The 17,376-nt window shown below is 41.8% G+C and overlaps 1 protein-coding gene and 1 pseudogene across 1 annotated transcript in view; one reads left to right on the forward strand and one right to left on the reverse strand.

Moving 5' to 3' along the window:
* The window catches only part of LOC145415010 (protein MON2 homolog), a 1,148,323-nt gene that overhangs the window by 793,916 nt on the left and 337,031 nt on the right, over positions 1-17,376 (forward strand). The window contains exon 23 of the mRNA XM_080284427.1: positions 13,720-13,862. Within this exon, the coding sequence (XP_080140553.1) occupies positions 13,720-13,862 (143 nt within the window). The remainder of the gene's footprint in view (positions 1-13,719; positions 13,863-17,376) is intronic.
* On the reverse strand, positions 2,901-3,019 carry LOC145415181 (5S ribosomal RNA; annotated as a pseudogene).

Consider the following 17,376-nt stretch of genomic DNA (forward strand, 5'->3'; position numbering starts at 1 on the left):
CTCCTCCTACACACTGTCCCAAATTCATTCACCAAACCTTGCAACTCCCATTCATCTTCACTCAACAATACTGTATCATCAGCAAACAGCAACACCGGAAGCTTCCAAATCTCACCCTCATTCATTAGGGCCACCCCCACATCCACTGCCCTACCTTGTACCTCCTTTACGACCCCATCCATATATATATTAAACAGCCATGGAGACATTACACACCCCTGTTTCAGTCCCACATTGAGATCAAAGAACTCACTCAGCTCACCATTCACTCGCACCGTAGCCCTAGCTCCCTCGTATATACCCTTCACAGCATAATCTAAGATATTAACACATCCACATTACTGTACATGATACTTAGATTTACCTGACTGATTTTATCTTTACTGATTCCTCTCTTTTCTGTATTCTCATCCATCCCCCTTGTTTCCTTCACTTCTAGTTCCGCACATACCACTTCCTTACTTTCATATCCATCACGCTCCAAAAAAAAAAGGTTTACATTCTTCCTCTGTCCTCTTGTCATTTTTTTCCTTTACTTGTTCCTTCAAAGATTTTAAAGTTCTCTTTCTCCTTCATTCAAATCTTTTCATACTATAAAAGTTTCCATCCCTGCCTCTTTGCTTACTTTCCAGGTCACTTTAAGGATATCATTTACTACACTTTCTGATGACAAATTAACTCTCATATGTCTTGCTTCCCCTTTCTTATATGGCCCTATCCTCCTTACTTCCTCAATTTCTTTTTCCCACTTGTTTCCTTCGGGATCAATCTTGCCTAATATTTTTCTCACCAGATTTGTGTCTCTCTCGAGTCTCACGGACCTAACCTTTTCTTCCTCCTCCCTGTTTCCAAGTATTACCACACATCTGTTCCATTCTATAGTTTCTCTCACTATTTTCTCTTTTTCTTCAGTATTTTCACTACATTTTCTTCCATTTTTTTCTTGTTTATTTCCCATTCTTCCTGAATGATTTCTCTTAAGCTGACCACTTCTTTCTGTTCTTCTTCCACATGTGCCCACTTTGCCTTTTGCTCTTCTAACACACTACTCACCTTCACTGTTTTGTTACTGCTCTCTTCTAGTTTTCTCCTTAATTTGATATTTTCTCCCTTTAAATTCTCGATCTCCATTTTTGCTGTCTTGTTGGCCTGGACCAGACTCTGTGTGGTATTCTTGGTATTTTCAGGCATGTTTTTTAACACTAAATCCTCCACTTTCTTTTCTAGTTCAGTAACCCTCATAATCAGTGTTTTAACCAAATCCCTGACATTTGCAAATCCTGGAAGTTCGAGTCCCTTGATGTTTACATTATCGTCCCTGTTTGAGGTTGGTCACAGTACCAAACAGCTGTTACTGAAAATACTATAAACATTCATGTATACTCACTGCCAATAACTCTCTACATTTTTGGTAATCTATGGTAACGTACAATACTTTAAACTTAAGACAAGACCAAAGGAGATAAGACAAACATAATTCCTGAAAACTACTTAAGGTTTGGAGCGGTGGCTGAGAGGCAGTCGAGACACATCCCTTTGCATGTATTTACCTATTTGTAGTATACAGGAATTGAGCAATGCTCGTGTTGTCCTGTCTCCATATCCACATTTATGAAGTCTGCCTTTACACACTTGAATGTTTTTCTCATGCACCACCTCTTTGTCTAAGTCGTTCCAAATATTTAAGTATTTACGTTGGGTCTGGTTAGTACTTGGATGGGTGACCGCCTGGGAACATCAGATGCTGTTGGCATAACGTTCTCCCTACGTGTCAAGTGGGGTTGGTGGAGGATTAGTGCCCCTCCCTGTAAAACAATTAACTCCAAGCCCTTGGCCACCTCGTTTGGGATACATGGCGTCTGGCAATGAATAAATGAAAAAAAAACCTAATATACCTAATTGTGATATACACGAAATGTGCTATGCTTGTGAGTTTCCGTCGGTGTTTCTCAATAAGTCAAATTTAGCTTTAAACTTGTTTAAGTTTTTAGACTGGACGATCTCTTTGTCCAGGCTATTCCATAAGTCTATACTTCTGTAAGGAAAGCTTTATTTCTTGATATCCTTCAAGCAGCTTGACTTTTTCAATTTCATTCCATGTCCTCTTGTTGCTCTCTTATCCCATACAAACAGATCTTCTTTGTCAATTTTATCTACTCCCACCATGGTCCTGAACACTGCAATCATGTCTCCCCTCTTTCTCTTTTCCTCTAAGGAAGGCAAATCCAGCTTTTCCAGCTTCTCTCTGTATGACAAGTCTGCCAGACTGGGGACCATTTTGGTTGCTGTTCTTTGTATTCTCTCAGTCTTGTTTATATCTTTCTTTTTGTGTGGGGACCACACTACCACTCCATATTCTAACCTGGGGTGGATCATGGCCATTATCAATTTTTTCATCATCTCCTCGTCCATATAATGAAATGCTACTCTTATGTTAGTCAAGAGTTTATAAGTCTCTCCAACTATCTTGTTAATGTGCTTTTCTGGTGACAAACTATCTTGGACCAGCACTCCCAAATCTTTCTCTTCTCTCATTTTTGTGATTAATTCATTACCCAACAAATAATTCAGTGATGGCCCCCTGGTACTTTTACCCATTTCCAATATTTTACATTTCTTTACATTAAATTTCATTTCCCATATCCGTCTCCAATCATGTATTCTATCCAGATCCTCCTGCAGCATTTTACAATCCTTCTCAACCTCTATCTTCCTCAAGATCTTTACATCATCAGCAAACAGACTTGCATAACTGTTCACTCCATCTACCATATCATTCATTCATTCATTGCCAGACACCATGTATCCCAAACGGGTGGCCAAAGGCTTAGAGTTAATTGTTTTACAGGGAAGGGCACTAATCCTCCACCAACCCCACTTGACACGTAGGGAGAACGTTATGCCAACAGCATCTGATGTTCCCAGGCGGTCACCCATCCAAGTACTAACCAGACCCAACGTTGCTTAACTTCGCTGATCGGACAGAAAGCGGTGTACTCAACGTGGTATGGCCATATATATATATATATATATATATATATATATATATATATATATAAATATTGTACATATAGATATATATATATATAAATATTGTATATATATATATATATATATATATATATATATATATATATATATATATATATATTGTATATATATATATATATATATATATATATATATATATATATATATATAAATATTGTATATATATATATATATATATATATATATATATATATATATATATATATATATATATATAAATATTGTATATATATATATATATATATATATATATATATATATATATATATATATATATATATATATATATATATATATATATGCAGTACATATACAATATATATATACTATTTATATATATATATAATATATATCAATCTGACATATTTAGCAGACGTGGGGTAATCGTAATCTGTAATCGTATTCGATTGTAATCGATTACAGACTTTTGTGTAATCGTAATCGTAATTGACTGCAGTAGGTATGCATAGTACCCGAGCTCACAGTAAGTGAATTTCATTGTAAGCGAGGACCTATTTTTGATCGAATTGTAATGTATTTTTAATAGTATGTGAATTGAACTCGTAATAGGCGAGACAGCAGGGAAAGTGGCTCAAATCCGGAGCTGAGAGCAAGAGGGCTGAGAGCAGGAGACTGCAGCAGAACAGCCAGCACCACCAGTGATGGAGAATGGAGACTTGTCAATGATGGAGATCGGCCGGGTAGTGTGTGCCCTAGATAAGTTCAAGGAAGAATTGAAGGACATCGAACACTGTCAGTTGCGATTGGTGGAAGTGACAACTTCACTGGACAGAACCTTCTGCTACTACACAGACAAGCACAACCAGGTTAACAGATGGAAGCAAACCTTCATCATACATTTCCTGCGGCCTCAAGAAAGTGAGGAATCACTCCCTTCAACTTCAAAAGAGCCGTATCCTGGGGAGGATCAAGAGGATGATGCAGTGTCTGAGGTGTCAGAAAGACTTTGAAGGGATTATGAACAAAGTGGGTGCATTAGCTAGTGAAAGTGTCAAAAGTTGTGGTGACAAGAGTGGCGAGGAAGGTGGTGTGTCGGGTGCTGCAGGAGGTGCACACTAGGTGCCTCACCCTGCCTTGGATCCTCTTCTTACATCTATCAAGCCTGTTGTCCTCTTGAGTTAAGGTGAGCAGCCATATTCTTGTTGGTTTAGTTAAACCATATCCTTGTTGATTTAGTAAAGCCATAATCTTGGTTTACTTTATTAGGTCATATGTCTTAGATACTTTCCCTGTACAGTACAATACTGTACTCAGGTCTGAAAGGAGTCTAAATCATTTACGTAAATCAGGAACATTACTGGCGCCAACATCGAGCCTTGAGGGACTCCACTTGTTACTTCCCTCCATCCAGACATCCTATCCTTTATTACTGTCCTCATTTGTCTGTCTCTCAAAAAGTGTGTGTGTGTGTGTGTGTGTTTGTGTGTGTGTGTGTGTGTGTGTGTGTGTGTGTGTGTGTATGTTTGTTATAAGTGAAGGGGCCCTGCAGCTCACCAAGTGCCCTTGGCCTTGCCTAGGTTAAGCATGCCCTTGGGTGGTTAGATATGGTAAATGAGTGTGTGAGAAAGAAAAGAGTAGCAGCTAGTGAGGCTAGGGCTATGGCATACAATAGAGCTTGACAGATGAAGTTTATGCTGAGGAGTGTTTGATCAGGGTTTAGCTATCCCTTTTAACTTAGTAGTCACTGGACCAACTGTGTTACATAGCTAAATGTGATGCTATACCCGGATTTTTTTTTCTTTATTTTTTTAACCTACTATATCAAATGAAGCCAGGATTCTGGGAGCATGAATGGTGAATGAGTAGGAGTATGTTTCATTTAGTTGGACTAAATTTGGATAGCATCTCATTGCATCAGTATTTTTTTAAGGAGTGGGAAAGGATATCTGATGATAATGATGAATGGTGTGAAAGTTTAATAGGGCATTAAAATATGTAAAGTATATGTAACAGTAAAATATAAAAGAGTAACAAGTATCCCCCCAAATATGGAACCCTGAGAAAGCTAGACAAACATTGGCTACCTAGCAGCACTCAAGAACATCAAGAGCATTGTGTGGGCCCAAATAGTGAAAAGCAAGCATAAAAACAAAGAGAGCAAATATGAAGATCTAATGCATCTCAAAAAAGCAGACTAAACAAGGGGATGGGAGGAAAGGGAAAGCAAGAGGGAAAAGAAAAGAAACTAGCGAGAAAATAAGAAGAAAAGAACCAGGAGCAACTGTCTTTCCATAACATACCCCAAAACACATATACTCATGCTACAGAGGCAATAGGACACCTATACAAGTAACTAAGTGAAGTTCAGCAGCCTGGAGGGTGGTAGACAATATCTGCAGTGTAATGCAGCACAGAGAAATGCTAAAACAGAGCATGGTAAGAGAGGATGAGTTGGTAGGTAGGCTTCTCGCAAAACAGTGGAATTGGAGACATTTGATGAGTAGGTAGCACATGCGAGTCTTATTTACAAGGACACTGATGAATGGAGGTCTGTCAGATCACATGATTGTGGTATGCAAGATCAAGCTTAGAGGATTGAAGTGGACCAGGAGAGAGAGGAGCAGTGAGGGAGGAAGACTGAAAGTCGAGAAGCCGAAGATCAAAGAAATGGCAGATGAATACAGGACCAAAGTAGGGGAGGAGTTTGAATAAGTGAATTGGAATGAAAAGGATCTGGCCAGCCTGTGAGATGCATGTAGGGCTTGCGTAGTTAGGAATGCTAAAGCGGTGTGTGGTTTGGCAAGAGTAACAACAAAGAAGAAAGGTATGGCATGGTGGGATGACGACGTTAAGGGGATCATCTGGTTGTTACCCTGAATGTATCAGTAGATTTCATCCGATTTCAATGAGATTTGGCACACAAAGAGGGCTATTAGAGATAACGATCGTTACCTCAAAAATGAAAATCGGTAAATTAGTTTTTAAATTAGTTGCAAATCAGGGTAAACTGAATATCATTGCCAAAAATCAATATAGTCCTTAAAAAATGCCCTGTATTATATATTTTTGGTGTTCACACAACACACAGATGGTGTGTCTGAATCAGAAGTTGTAAGTTGTAAGTTTGTGATATCGTATCAAATTACGACACTAGGTGATGAGAAGATTAGGTGAAATTACCGTAGTTCCCTCCTAATCAGAATTTGAAGACATGCTGTGCACGAATGGGGAGGAGTACAAAGATTCGATGAGTTGAATTTACATAACTTTTTACGTGCTTTCAAATGGTATATATATGATCCTTGTATGACCAACAGTAAATGAGCTTATTGATCTCAAAGATCTCTACATTACATTTCAAGAAAACAGTCCTCAAAGTTTACCAAACTTTGCAAACATGCTGTGCACGAAAGGGGGGGAATAGAATAGAATGCCTGGGATACCTTATAGAACTTTTTATACCCTTTTGATTGGTATATCAAGCAACCTTGTACGACCAGTAGTTACTGAGCATATCATGAAATTTGAGAACACATTGTTGCCATGAAGTGTACTGAGGAGCCACCTGATGCTGCTGAGTGTGCCAATCACTTGCTCATCGTCAATGACCTCAGAAGGTGTGATGATATCCTTCAGAAGCTCTCTCCTCATGTTGTAGGACGTCCTGACCAAGACAGGTGCTCCTGCAGGTGGGGCAGAGGACCCAGGAGCAGCGCCAGACGATGTGGAGGGCTGTAGCACAACAGGAGTAGGCATGGTGAATGCGTACAGTGCTGCAGAGCTGCTTGTGGCAGCCCTGGTGTAGTGCTGCTACAGTGATGGCTGGGGCGGCGACCGAAAGTGGCAAGCGGTAGGGCTGTGGTGGTGGTGGTGGCGGGAGGTGGAGGTGCGTTGGTGGCAGGTGAAGGTCTGGTGGTCCCAGGAGAATTTTCTTCATCACTGCAGCTTTCCTCAGCATTGCCTGCTTCCTCTTGGGCATCTTGGTTGTTCAGATGTTCTGTAGGTCTTGGCCAATACGGTGGTATAAGTCAGAACTGAGAAAAGCATGGTAAAAAGATAGCAAAAGGTAGTGAAGTGAGAGGACTCAGTGAAGAGAGACATACAACTATATCTTTTCTTTCGACAAAGGCTCCCACTCATCTGGTTAGTTGTGGCTCTGCTGTGTGTATTTGCCGTCTAGTGACAGAGTTGCCTGCTAGCACATGGATGACAATATATTCAATTATTTAGGTGGTTTTATTGAGCCATACTGCCGTTGTATAGGTCCCACCCACCCCCTCCATGTTGCCCCACTCCCAGATGACACGAGAAATTTGAAACATGGTAAAATTTGACCAATTTTTACTCGGTTTTCAGCAGTAACATTTCACAGGCATATCAGGGAATGTTCAAGGATTATTTTTATGGGCGTAACTCAACTTTGCCCAGACCCGCCATTTTCGGGCACTTTCAACAAGCCGATCTCCTTAAGAGAGCAGTGGAGGAAAACAGGAAGAAGTAGCTATAGTGGTTACAGGACAGGGGTTCAGTTGAGATAAGAACGAATATATTGAGAGTAAAAAGCACATAGACTCATAGAGAGACCAGTGAAGAGGAAAAAAAGGAGGTAAATGATGATCTAGGAAGAAAAATGGATGCAAACTACTCTGAAAATAGGAAGTTATTCTGGAAAGAGGTGCAGAAATGTTGAAGTGACAGTGGAAACAAATGTGAAAGTGAGAAGGGTGTAAATGGTAGATTATTAACCCATGGGAATGAAGTAAGGACCAGATGTAAAGATTATTTTGAAAGCCTGATGAATGGGAATAGAGAAATCAGAGCGGCTGTAAACATGATTGGTTTTGGGGGGGTGCAGAGAATGAATGCAGTGCTGGGAAACATGACATTTACGCAGGTGAAGAATGCTGTGAAGCAGCTGAAAAATGGGAAAGCAATTGGGGTTGATAAGGTGCATTCAGAGATGATTAAGTGTAGTGGAGAGAGCGGAATGAACTGCTTGCTGGAGATATGTAAGAAGGCATGGATGAATCAAACTGTGCCAGCACAGTGGAAAAAGGCAGTGATTGTACCCCTGCATAAAAATAAGAGTGAGCAAAGTGAATTCGAGAATTATCATGGGATAAGTTTATTGAGTGTTGTAGGGAAGGTTTATGGAAGAATTATTATAAAGTAAGAGAGAGATCAGAAGTCCCTGTCAGTGATGAACAGGTGGCTTCAGAAGTGGAAGAGGATGTGGATCAAATATTTGCAGTGAGGCAGATAGTGGAGAAGGCTTGTGAGAAGGACTATAAAGGTGTTTATGGCATTCATGGATCTGGAAAAAACATACACCAAAGTGGACAGAGAAGGATTGTGGAAGGTTTTGCACATGTATGTCGTAGATGGTAAGCTGTTAGGTGCCGTCAAGAGTTTTTATGATGAAAGTGAGGCATGTGTAAGGGTAAATGGGCATCTCAGTGAATTGTTCATGGTCAGTGTGGGCAAAAGACAATGTTGTGTGATGTCCCCATGGTTGTTCAGTATCTATCTCTATCTGTCTATCTATCTATTGCCAGACACCTTAATCCTGTAAGGGGTAGCCACAAACAAATCACCTCCATGTCATCCAGTCACCCGCCATTGATTGCCCTGCTCCCAGCTCACACACCCCTCTCACATACCGCCCTGCTTCATCCCTCCATCTCATCCTTGGTCTCCCCCACCCTTCTCCCCCCTTCACCTCACTCAAATACACTCTCCTTATCAGTCTCTCACTCTCCATCCTCTCCACAACGCCAGACCACCTTAGTGTGTTTCTCCTAACGCTTCCTATCACATCCACATCCACACTACAGTGCTCCTTCACATCCTCATTTGTCAGTCTGTCTCTCCATGTGACTCCACATGCTTCTCTCAGATCACTCATTTCCACTGCTCTCACTCTTGACTTCTGTCCCTCCAACAAGGTCCAAGCTTCACTTCCATACGTTAGAGTTGGTATCATAGTACTGTCATGTAGTAACGTTTTTCACTTCCATGCACACTTCCCTGTTTCTTATCACTGCTTTCAAGGAGCCATCAACCTTTCTTCCTTGTTGTACTCTTTCAAGCACTTCACCCTCTAAACTTCCATCCTTACTCATCACACTACCCAAGTACTTAAACGCACTCACATTTTCCATTTCCTCCTCATCCATCCTCACTGTACATTCACTGACTTCACTTCTCTCGAAGACCTTAACTTTACTCCTCCCTACATTCACCTTTAGATTCCATTTCTTATGCACCCTCCCAAACTCACACACTAAGCCTTGCAGCTCCTCTTCATCTTCACTTAACAACACAGTATCATCTGCAAACAACAGTACAGGTAGTTTCTAAACACTACACTCTCTCACTAGGGCCACTCCAATATCCACTGCCCTACCTTATGTGTCTTTTATAACGCCATCCATATACAGATTGGACAACCATGGATATATGACACTTCCTTGCTTCAATGCAACCTTCAGTTAGAAAAATTCACTCACTTCACTGTCCACACACACTGCAGCCTTAGCACCCTCATACATACTCTTCACTGCCTTTAACAACTTCCCGTGTACTCCATATATTCTTAATACTTTCCACAATCCTTGTCTATCCATCCTGTCATATGCTTTCTCCAAATCCATGAGGCCACATACAACTTCTTTCCCTTCTCTAGAAACTTTTCCACCAAAGATCTAAGAATGAATATCTGATCTATGCAACCTCTTCCCTTCCAAAAACCTCCCTGTTCTTCTCCAACTAATTCCTCTGTTATTTTCCTAACTCTGTCAATAAGTATCCTACCATATACTTTTCCTGTTACACTAAGAAGACAAATGCCCCTATGATTACCACATACTTCTTTTTTCCCTTTACTTTTGTACAAGGGAATAATTATACCTGTCTTCCAATCCTCCGGGACTGTGCCTTCCTCCCAGGCCAATCTGCACATCTTCCACATCCATTCTACTACTATCTTTCCCCCATGCTTCAGCATTTCACCACACACTCCATCAGTTCCTGGGGCATTCCCCATTTTAACTTTCTTCATTGCATCCACAACTTCCATCCTACTGATTTCTTCCTGTCTTCTCACCTCCCTCCTTCTCCCAGCCATTCCCCAGCCACTTATACTCGCATTACTTTCATTCTCTATGTTGAACAATTTCTTAGTGTCCTCTCCATCTGCTCACTTTTTCTCCTTTTTCCATTAGTAATCTACCCTTTTCATCTTTCACTCCCCAGCTAAGTTTTTGGCACCCTGTCTAACTCTTTTTACCTCTTTCCAGAACATTTTCTTACATTCCCTCCACTTTACACTCAGGTTCCTTCCAAATTCCTCATCCACTCTCTTCTTACTCTCTCTCACAAATCTTTTCACTCTCTTCTTACTCTGTCTTACTAATCTTTTCATCTCTCTCTTCCTTTCTACATATAACCCTCTCTTCCGTCTCTCAATTTCTTCCATGACTCTGTTTCGCATCCACTCACTATGTGCTTTCTTCTTTTGTGCCACAGCCTCTCTCACATTCCTCCTTTGCAGTTCCTTGCACCCCCTTTTGTCATATCTTCACCCCACAGACCACCTCACTTGCTGCACAGATTTTTCCTGTGAATATCTTGCACACACCTTCCACATCCCTCATCTTCTCCAATCCTTTATTTACTCTAATGCCCCTCCACTTCCCTCTTATATTCTGCCTTTTTTCCATCCTCTTGTAACCTTTTCACGCTCCTTGCATATACTACTTGCTGTCCTTCCCTTCTTCTATTTCTCCATTTCATTTGAACTTTGATTCTGAACACCACCAAATTGTGGTCAGAAAATCCATCCCCCAATCTCTGTATACTCATGCATCCATTACATACCTTCTCATCCTTTCATCCACACACACATACTCAGTCATTGCCTTCCATTAATTCAGTTCAACACCCACTCTTCTCATCACTCGCCACGTATACCTGTGGATCATTTTGTGCCTGAAGACAGTATTGGCTATCACCAACTCCCTCCCGGCACAAATGTCCACTTAAGCACTGCCATTCTCATCCATCTCTGCAGGCATGCCCCACTCACCAGCTACTCCATCCACCTTTACATTCCCTACTTTTCCATTCATGTCTCCAATCAAAAACACTCTGTCATGCCTTTCAAACTTTTCTGTGCATGCTTCCACATTTGTTCTGAACTCTTCTCTCACTCTGCATGCACGATCTTGTGTTGGCGCATATATGCGTGCATTCACCCACATTTGTAGTCCAACTTTCAATCTTACCAACACAATCCTTGAGCCAACTGATCTGTACTCTCTTATACTCTCCTTGCATCTGTTACTGACAACAATACACATTCCTTCTTTTACCCTCTCATTCTTACTTACTCCCGTGTATATACCCCATCCATACTCCCATTCTCTCACACTCTCATCTCCCCATTTAGTTTCAGTTAATCCATGTGCATTCACTTTTGCACCCTTAAGCACCTGGACAATCTCTCTTTCTTTCACCTCATGATTTGCACCCCTTACATTCCATGGTGACATGTGGAGGTGTAGGAGGACTACTGGGCCTTGGGATAGGCTACTGCCCCAGAGATATAGTCCCTGAAGCCTTTGCCCAGAGTCGGACACATTAAAAAAAAAAAAAAAATGTAGACATCCGTACCTTGTCCTTTGTTCGGTCCTTAGTCGTCACCTCTTGGTCAGCCATGGTTCGAGGCTTCTTGTCCGTATTTTTAGTTAGATGTTTTCCGGGGAGGTGCACTAACCCTCCGTCAACCCACTTGTTGTCACGAAGGAAACATGTGTTGGGTGGTTATAAGGTTACCACCCAGTGTTGTAAATGCTTTCCTGGTTTACAGGAAATCATTTGGCTTGCCGCTCAGTGTAGAGCTACCCTAAAAACGGAGTACCACTACAGTAAGTGGGTGGATGATGGGCACCCCCACCTACCAACATATATATATATATATATATATATATATATATATGGATGGCATGATGAGAGAAGTAAAGACATGAGAAATGGGGAGATGGATGGCATTAGTAAATAATGGTGATGGATGGAATATCTCAAATGTGTTGTATGCTGATGATGCAATACTACTTGCATATGCTGGACAAGAACTTGTTGGACTGTGCAGAGTTTTGCTGATGTCTGTAAGCATCATGCCTTGAGAGTAAATGTAGAAATGAGTAAAGTGATGGTAATCAAGAAAGAAGATGACTCCCAGTGCTATGTTACAGTGAGTTGAGAGAGACTGGAATTAATGAGAGAGTTTAAGTACTGGATACAGTGATAGGAGAGAGTGGAAAATGTGCAAAAGAAGTGGAAAGTGTAGTGACACAAGGAAGGAAGGTAGCTGGTGCTATGAAGACCTTGATAAGAAAGAGAGGCTTGCGTGTTGCAGCTGTACGAGGCTTACATGGAGTGTTAATGCCAACTTTTAACATATAGATGTGAGGCTGTGGTGTGGCATGAAAATGAAAAGTCAAGGGGGAGAGCAGTGTAGATGGGACTGCTGAGGAATGTCTGTGGAGTACACAGAGTGAATAGGATATGAAATAATGTGATTCATGAGAGATGTGGAGTGAGGAAGTCTGACACCAGAAGGAAAGAGAGTGTACTGAGATGGTGTGGTGATGTGGAGAGAATAGATAATAGTAGAGTGGTGAAAAAGGTTTATCCGAGCAAATTTGAAAGAGGGAGAAGGCAAGGTAGGCCATGGAGAAGGTGGAGAAATATGGTGGATGAGTGTGTGAGGAAGATAGGTATGGAAGTCGGTGAGACTGGGGGACTGAGAAGAGATAGAGCTTTCTGGATGAATGTTGTGAGAAGAAGTGCATGATCAGGGATTTGGCACCCCTTTTTAATGTGACAGTGTTCAGATTGACTTTATTGGATATGTTTATGTGATGCTACAGAATTTGGTGAATGTTTTTGGTGTATAAGATAGAGCCTGGATTCCGGGGGCTTGAATGATGAGTGAATGGAAACATGGCCCATTGTAGTGGGCAGACTTGAGCTACCTAGACGTTGCTACTCCTCACCCTGCCCAAGGGTGGGAAAGGTGTTGATGATGATGATGATGATTTTTTTTTTTTTTTTCTTTAAGTTCTTGGCCGATGTTCTTAACTGATATCAGTGTTGGTAGTATATTTAGCATTAGCTGTGACAGTATGTAATATAACGCCAACTGCAGAGAAGTTACCGGCTTTATTCAGTGGTCCCCTTCTCTGCACATTTTTCTTTTTGAAACATGATATTGATATAATTTTCTTTTTGATTGTATGGATTATGAAATCTGTCAGTATATCTATTTATTGCCAGGTGCCTTAATTCCACAAAGGGTGGTTGTTTGTCCTTTGATTTAGTAGCTTACGGAGAGGGGCGCCAACCCTCTGCCAGCCTTGTTGACACTTGGTTAAGGATTATTAGATAAGAGAGCTTAATCTATGCTTGTATTGTTATCCTGAGTAGAGTTTGACTTCTATTGATATTGCACTATTTCCAAGGAGATCCTTAAAATACCCGTATACATTATTGTCACAGCTAGCTTGGATGAATTCTGGTAGAGTATTATGCTTCTAGCTGCAGATAGAGATAAGTGGATAACAGTTATTCCTTATATTTTTGTGTGCAATGTATCATTTGTATGATATTCTTGTGCTCTGTTACCTCTGGAAATTTCTCACATAGGTCTGGCACACCATCGGTTCAGAGGTGACAAAGCCACCTCCAGATGAAGTAACACGAGGTTGTGATGCCTACATCCCGTCACAACCCTTTCTCACAGCACTTGTTCATATCTTTCCTCATCTCTACCAACATATAAAACACCGGTGAGTTGGCGATTAATTATGCTTCCATATTATTAGTTTTGGTATAGTTTACTGGTCTTCATTAGGAATGGTAACCCCTTTAACCCTTTAACCGCGGGCATTGTTTTGCCCCGACTGTCCTCTCCCGCGGGGGTTTCGACCAAAATGTAAACAAACTTTAAACCTTTATAACTCTGCACAGAATAAATCTAGAGCGAAAAATAAGGCACCATTAGAAAGTACTAACCTTCGGCTTTGCAATGATGTAGGTTTCATGATTTCGTTGACTATCACTGGATGGGCAGTGCCATTAGAAGTGAGCGATCTAAAATCACCATTTTTCGCTCACACACCATTACCAAATGCCAACCTAATTCTGATAATAATACTATAAACATATATGAACACTGCACATACGATAAACACCCACTCTGTGTTCACTGAGGCAGGTAAAAGGCACTGTAATTACCCGCACTTCACTGCCACATCAGCGGTGTTGTAATCACTATTTTTCGCTCACACACCATTACCAAATGCCAACCTCATTCTGATAATAATACTATAAACATATATGAACACAGCACATACGATAAACACTCACTCTGTGTTCACTGAGGCAGGTAAAAGGCACTGTAATTGCCCGCACTTCACTGCCACATCAGCGGTGTTGTAATCACTTTTTTCGCTCACACACCATTACCAAATGCCAACCTCATTCTGATAATAATACTATAAACATATATGAACACTGCACATACGATAAACACCCACTCTGTGTTCACTGAGGCAGGTAAAAGGCACTGTAATTGCCTGCACTTCACTTCCACATCAGCAGTGTTGTCACTCACACAGCTGGACAGATACTGATGCGTGTTTGGTCCGGGGTGGGGTGGGGGGCCCAGGGGGTGGGAGGTGGGGCCCCAGGGGGGGAGGAGGGAGGTGGGGGTCGGCTGGAGTGAAAGAACTTAATAGCTACTCTCCCTTGAAACAATTGGCGCACGGAAAAAACGCGGGGTATTCAAAATATTCACAAACATTCAAGAATGACACCCGCGGTTTGGTCCAGTTTTTTCAATGTCATTCTGGAATGACACCCGCGGTTAAAGGGTTAAAAGAGATGACATATGGAGTACAATGCTCAACCAGAGAGAGTATTTCTTCCATCTGTCACAAATATTTGTAACACATGGACACTGAGGAGTGAAGAATAGACAGAAATCTGAGCAGTTGAAATGAAGTTTTACAGAACAACACTTGGGATAAGAAATAAAGATAGTGCAAGCAGCAGAACTGTGGTTGTTATGGTAGTTTGGTTTGGAGGAGAAAGTAGAAGGCATGTATATGTTGCAAGCAAAGTAAAAAAAGAGAAACATTTTTAGTTGGTATGGAGATTTAGATAAAGTGGAAGCTGGAGAGAGAATGAATGTTATGAAAATGAGGTACAGTAGAGCCTTGATTATATGACAGTCAACCGTAATATGCAATTAACCGAAAGTTTTGGTAATTAATTCTCAGTTCAGTTTACCGAAGAAATCTGAGATCCAACTGAAAGTTCAGATTGACGGGCTGTTTTTGCACCATCCGTGTCAATTTACGATGATCCTCCTAGGCCGATCGTCGGGCCACCCACCATATTTACATTGTGTTTGGATGTGCCCTGGCTGAGGAAAGGGAGAAGACTGTGACTGGTTAGAAGTTGTCCAAACAACTTGTCTAAGTTTTGTGCTGTGCCAGTGCTAATGGAACGCAGGGCCTCAAATCCATTGTTGTTGGGGATGCAAAACAACGACATTGTCTTCATGGGTTGAAGGATAGCCTGCCTGTTGTGTGGTACCATTCTGTGAAGGCCTGGTTTGCCGCTAAGATCTTCAGAGATTGATTCCACAGACATTTCGTCAAGGAGGTTATCTGCTATCAAACGGAGTTCTTGGTATCACCCACGACCTTGTGAAGGCACTCCTGCTCCTGGACAGTCCCCCCGTACATCTTTCTGAGAAGGATTTGATTGCTTGATGGGTGGATTAGGTGCAAGTTTTTGCCACTTAATGCGACTGCTCTGATTCAGCCAGTGGACTAGGGTGTTACCATGGCTGCCAAGAGACTGTACCGCCAGAGGTTCCTGAATGAGGTGATGTGGTGCTGGAGGATGAGGACACAGTCAATGACATGTGGGGAGCAGACCTTTCAGAATCTTCGGCGTTATGACCTTAAGTCTGCAGTGTTCAACTGGGCAAACGTGTGGGAGGAAGTCCCCCAAAAAACCCTCGAAAGTGGTTGGTCTTGTCTCCTGCAGGGAATCGAAGCTGAGCACAACTTTGACAGGTTGGATGTGGATGATTTCCACAGCCTCCTTCAAAGCAGGAGAGCAGGTGGACGTTGATGACATGAGGGATTATCTGGACGATGACGGCGGCGATCCTGGTTACCAGACCGTGTTTGATGCGATCGCCGCTTCTGCCTCTGCGTGCACAGAAGAGGACAGTGAGACCAATAAGGACAAGGATGAGGACCCTGACTCACAGCCCTCTGCAACTTCTTCAGTCCTTCTTCTCAGTGTCCTCCAAGGTTAGCTGGAGGGGGTGCTGGAGTATGCTGAGAACCGCACTGTGACAGTTGGTGCCACTCAGCCTGGCGATGGAGCTGCAGGGAGTCCGGGACACTGTCATCCTCTGGTTGAATCGTTGATCCTGTCGTCAGACCAGGGTCGACTCCTTCTTCAAGCCTGACTCCTTCTTCAAGCCTGCAACCCCCACGAGTCCCAGTACATTCTCACCACCACAATCACCAGAGCCACCAGCTCGTTTCTTGTCTTCACCATCAGACCCACAACTGAGCGCATTGGCAGCCATGAAGTCTCCGTTGGACGTAAGTTGCGGTTGTCTTCTGAGTCTCTTGAGGTGGGTAGGCTACCATCACCACACTGTATGTCACCGCTCATCGCCCAGCTCCAGCAGGTACAGGAGGAGGAGTTTTGGGTCATTTGCTAGGTGCAAATGTTTGTCACTAGACCACAGTGGAACAACTCTGCACTTCCTGGAGGTGTGTGTGTTAAGAAGCCTGTCTGTAGTGCACTAGGTGGTAAGTACCCCATCCGAATGTTTTTCGGCAAGTAACTAGGTTTCTTTCATAGATTTCTTGAGGTGAAACTTTATTTAGGATATTCCCATGCATGTTTTTATGTCAGAATATGGCAGAATGACCTGAAAACAGAGCCAAAAATAGGAGGGGTACTGTACATACGGTAGTATTTAGTTTTTTTTTTTTTTTTTTTTTTTTTTTGATAATCCTGTGTATGTTTTGATGTCAAAATATGGCAGAATGACTGGAAACCATTGCCAAAATAAGGAGGGGTATTGTACATACAGTAGCAGTTTGGTAGGGTGTTTTTTGGTTTTCAGTGTTTTTTGCATGGTTTTCTTGGTGCTGAAAATTATTTTGGATAATCCTGTGTATGTTTTGATGTCAGAATTTGACAGAATGAGTGGAAATCACTGCCAGAATATGGAGGGGTACTGTACATACAGTAATATACAGG

The sequence above is a fragment of the Coenobita brevimanus genome, chromosome 101 (assembly GCF_032717465.1).
Source record: "Coenobita brevimanus isolate Jiangsu-jjx chromosome 101, ASM3271746v2, whole genome shotgun sequence".
Taxonomy (NCBI): Eukaryota; Metazoa; Arthropoda; class Malacostraca; order Decapoda; family Coenobitidae; genus Coenobita; species Coenobita brevimanus.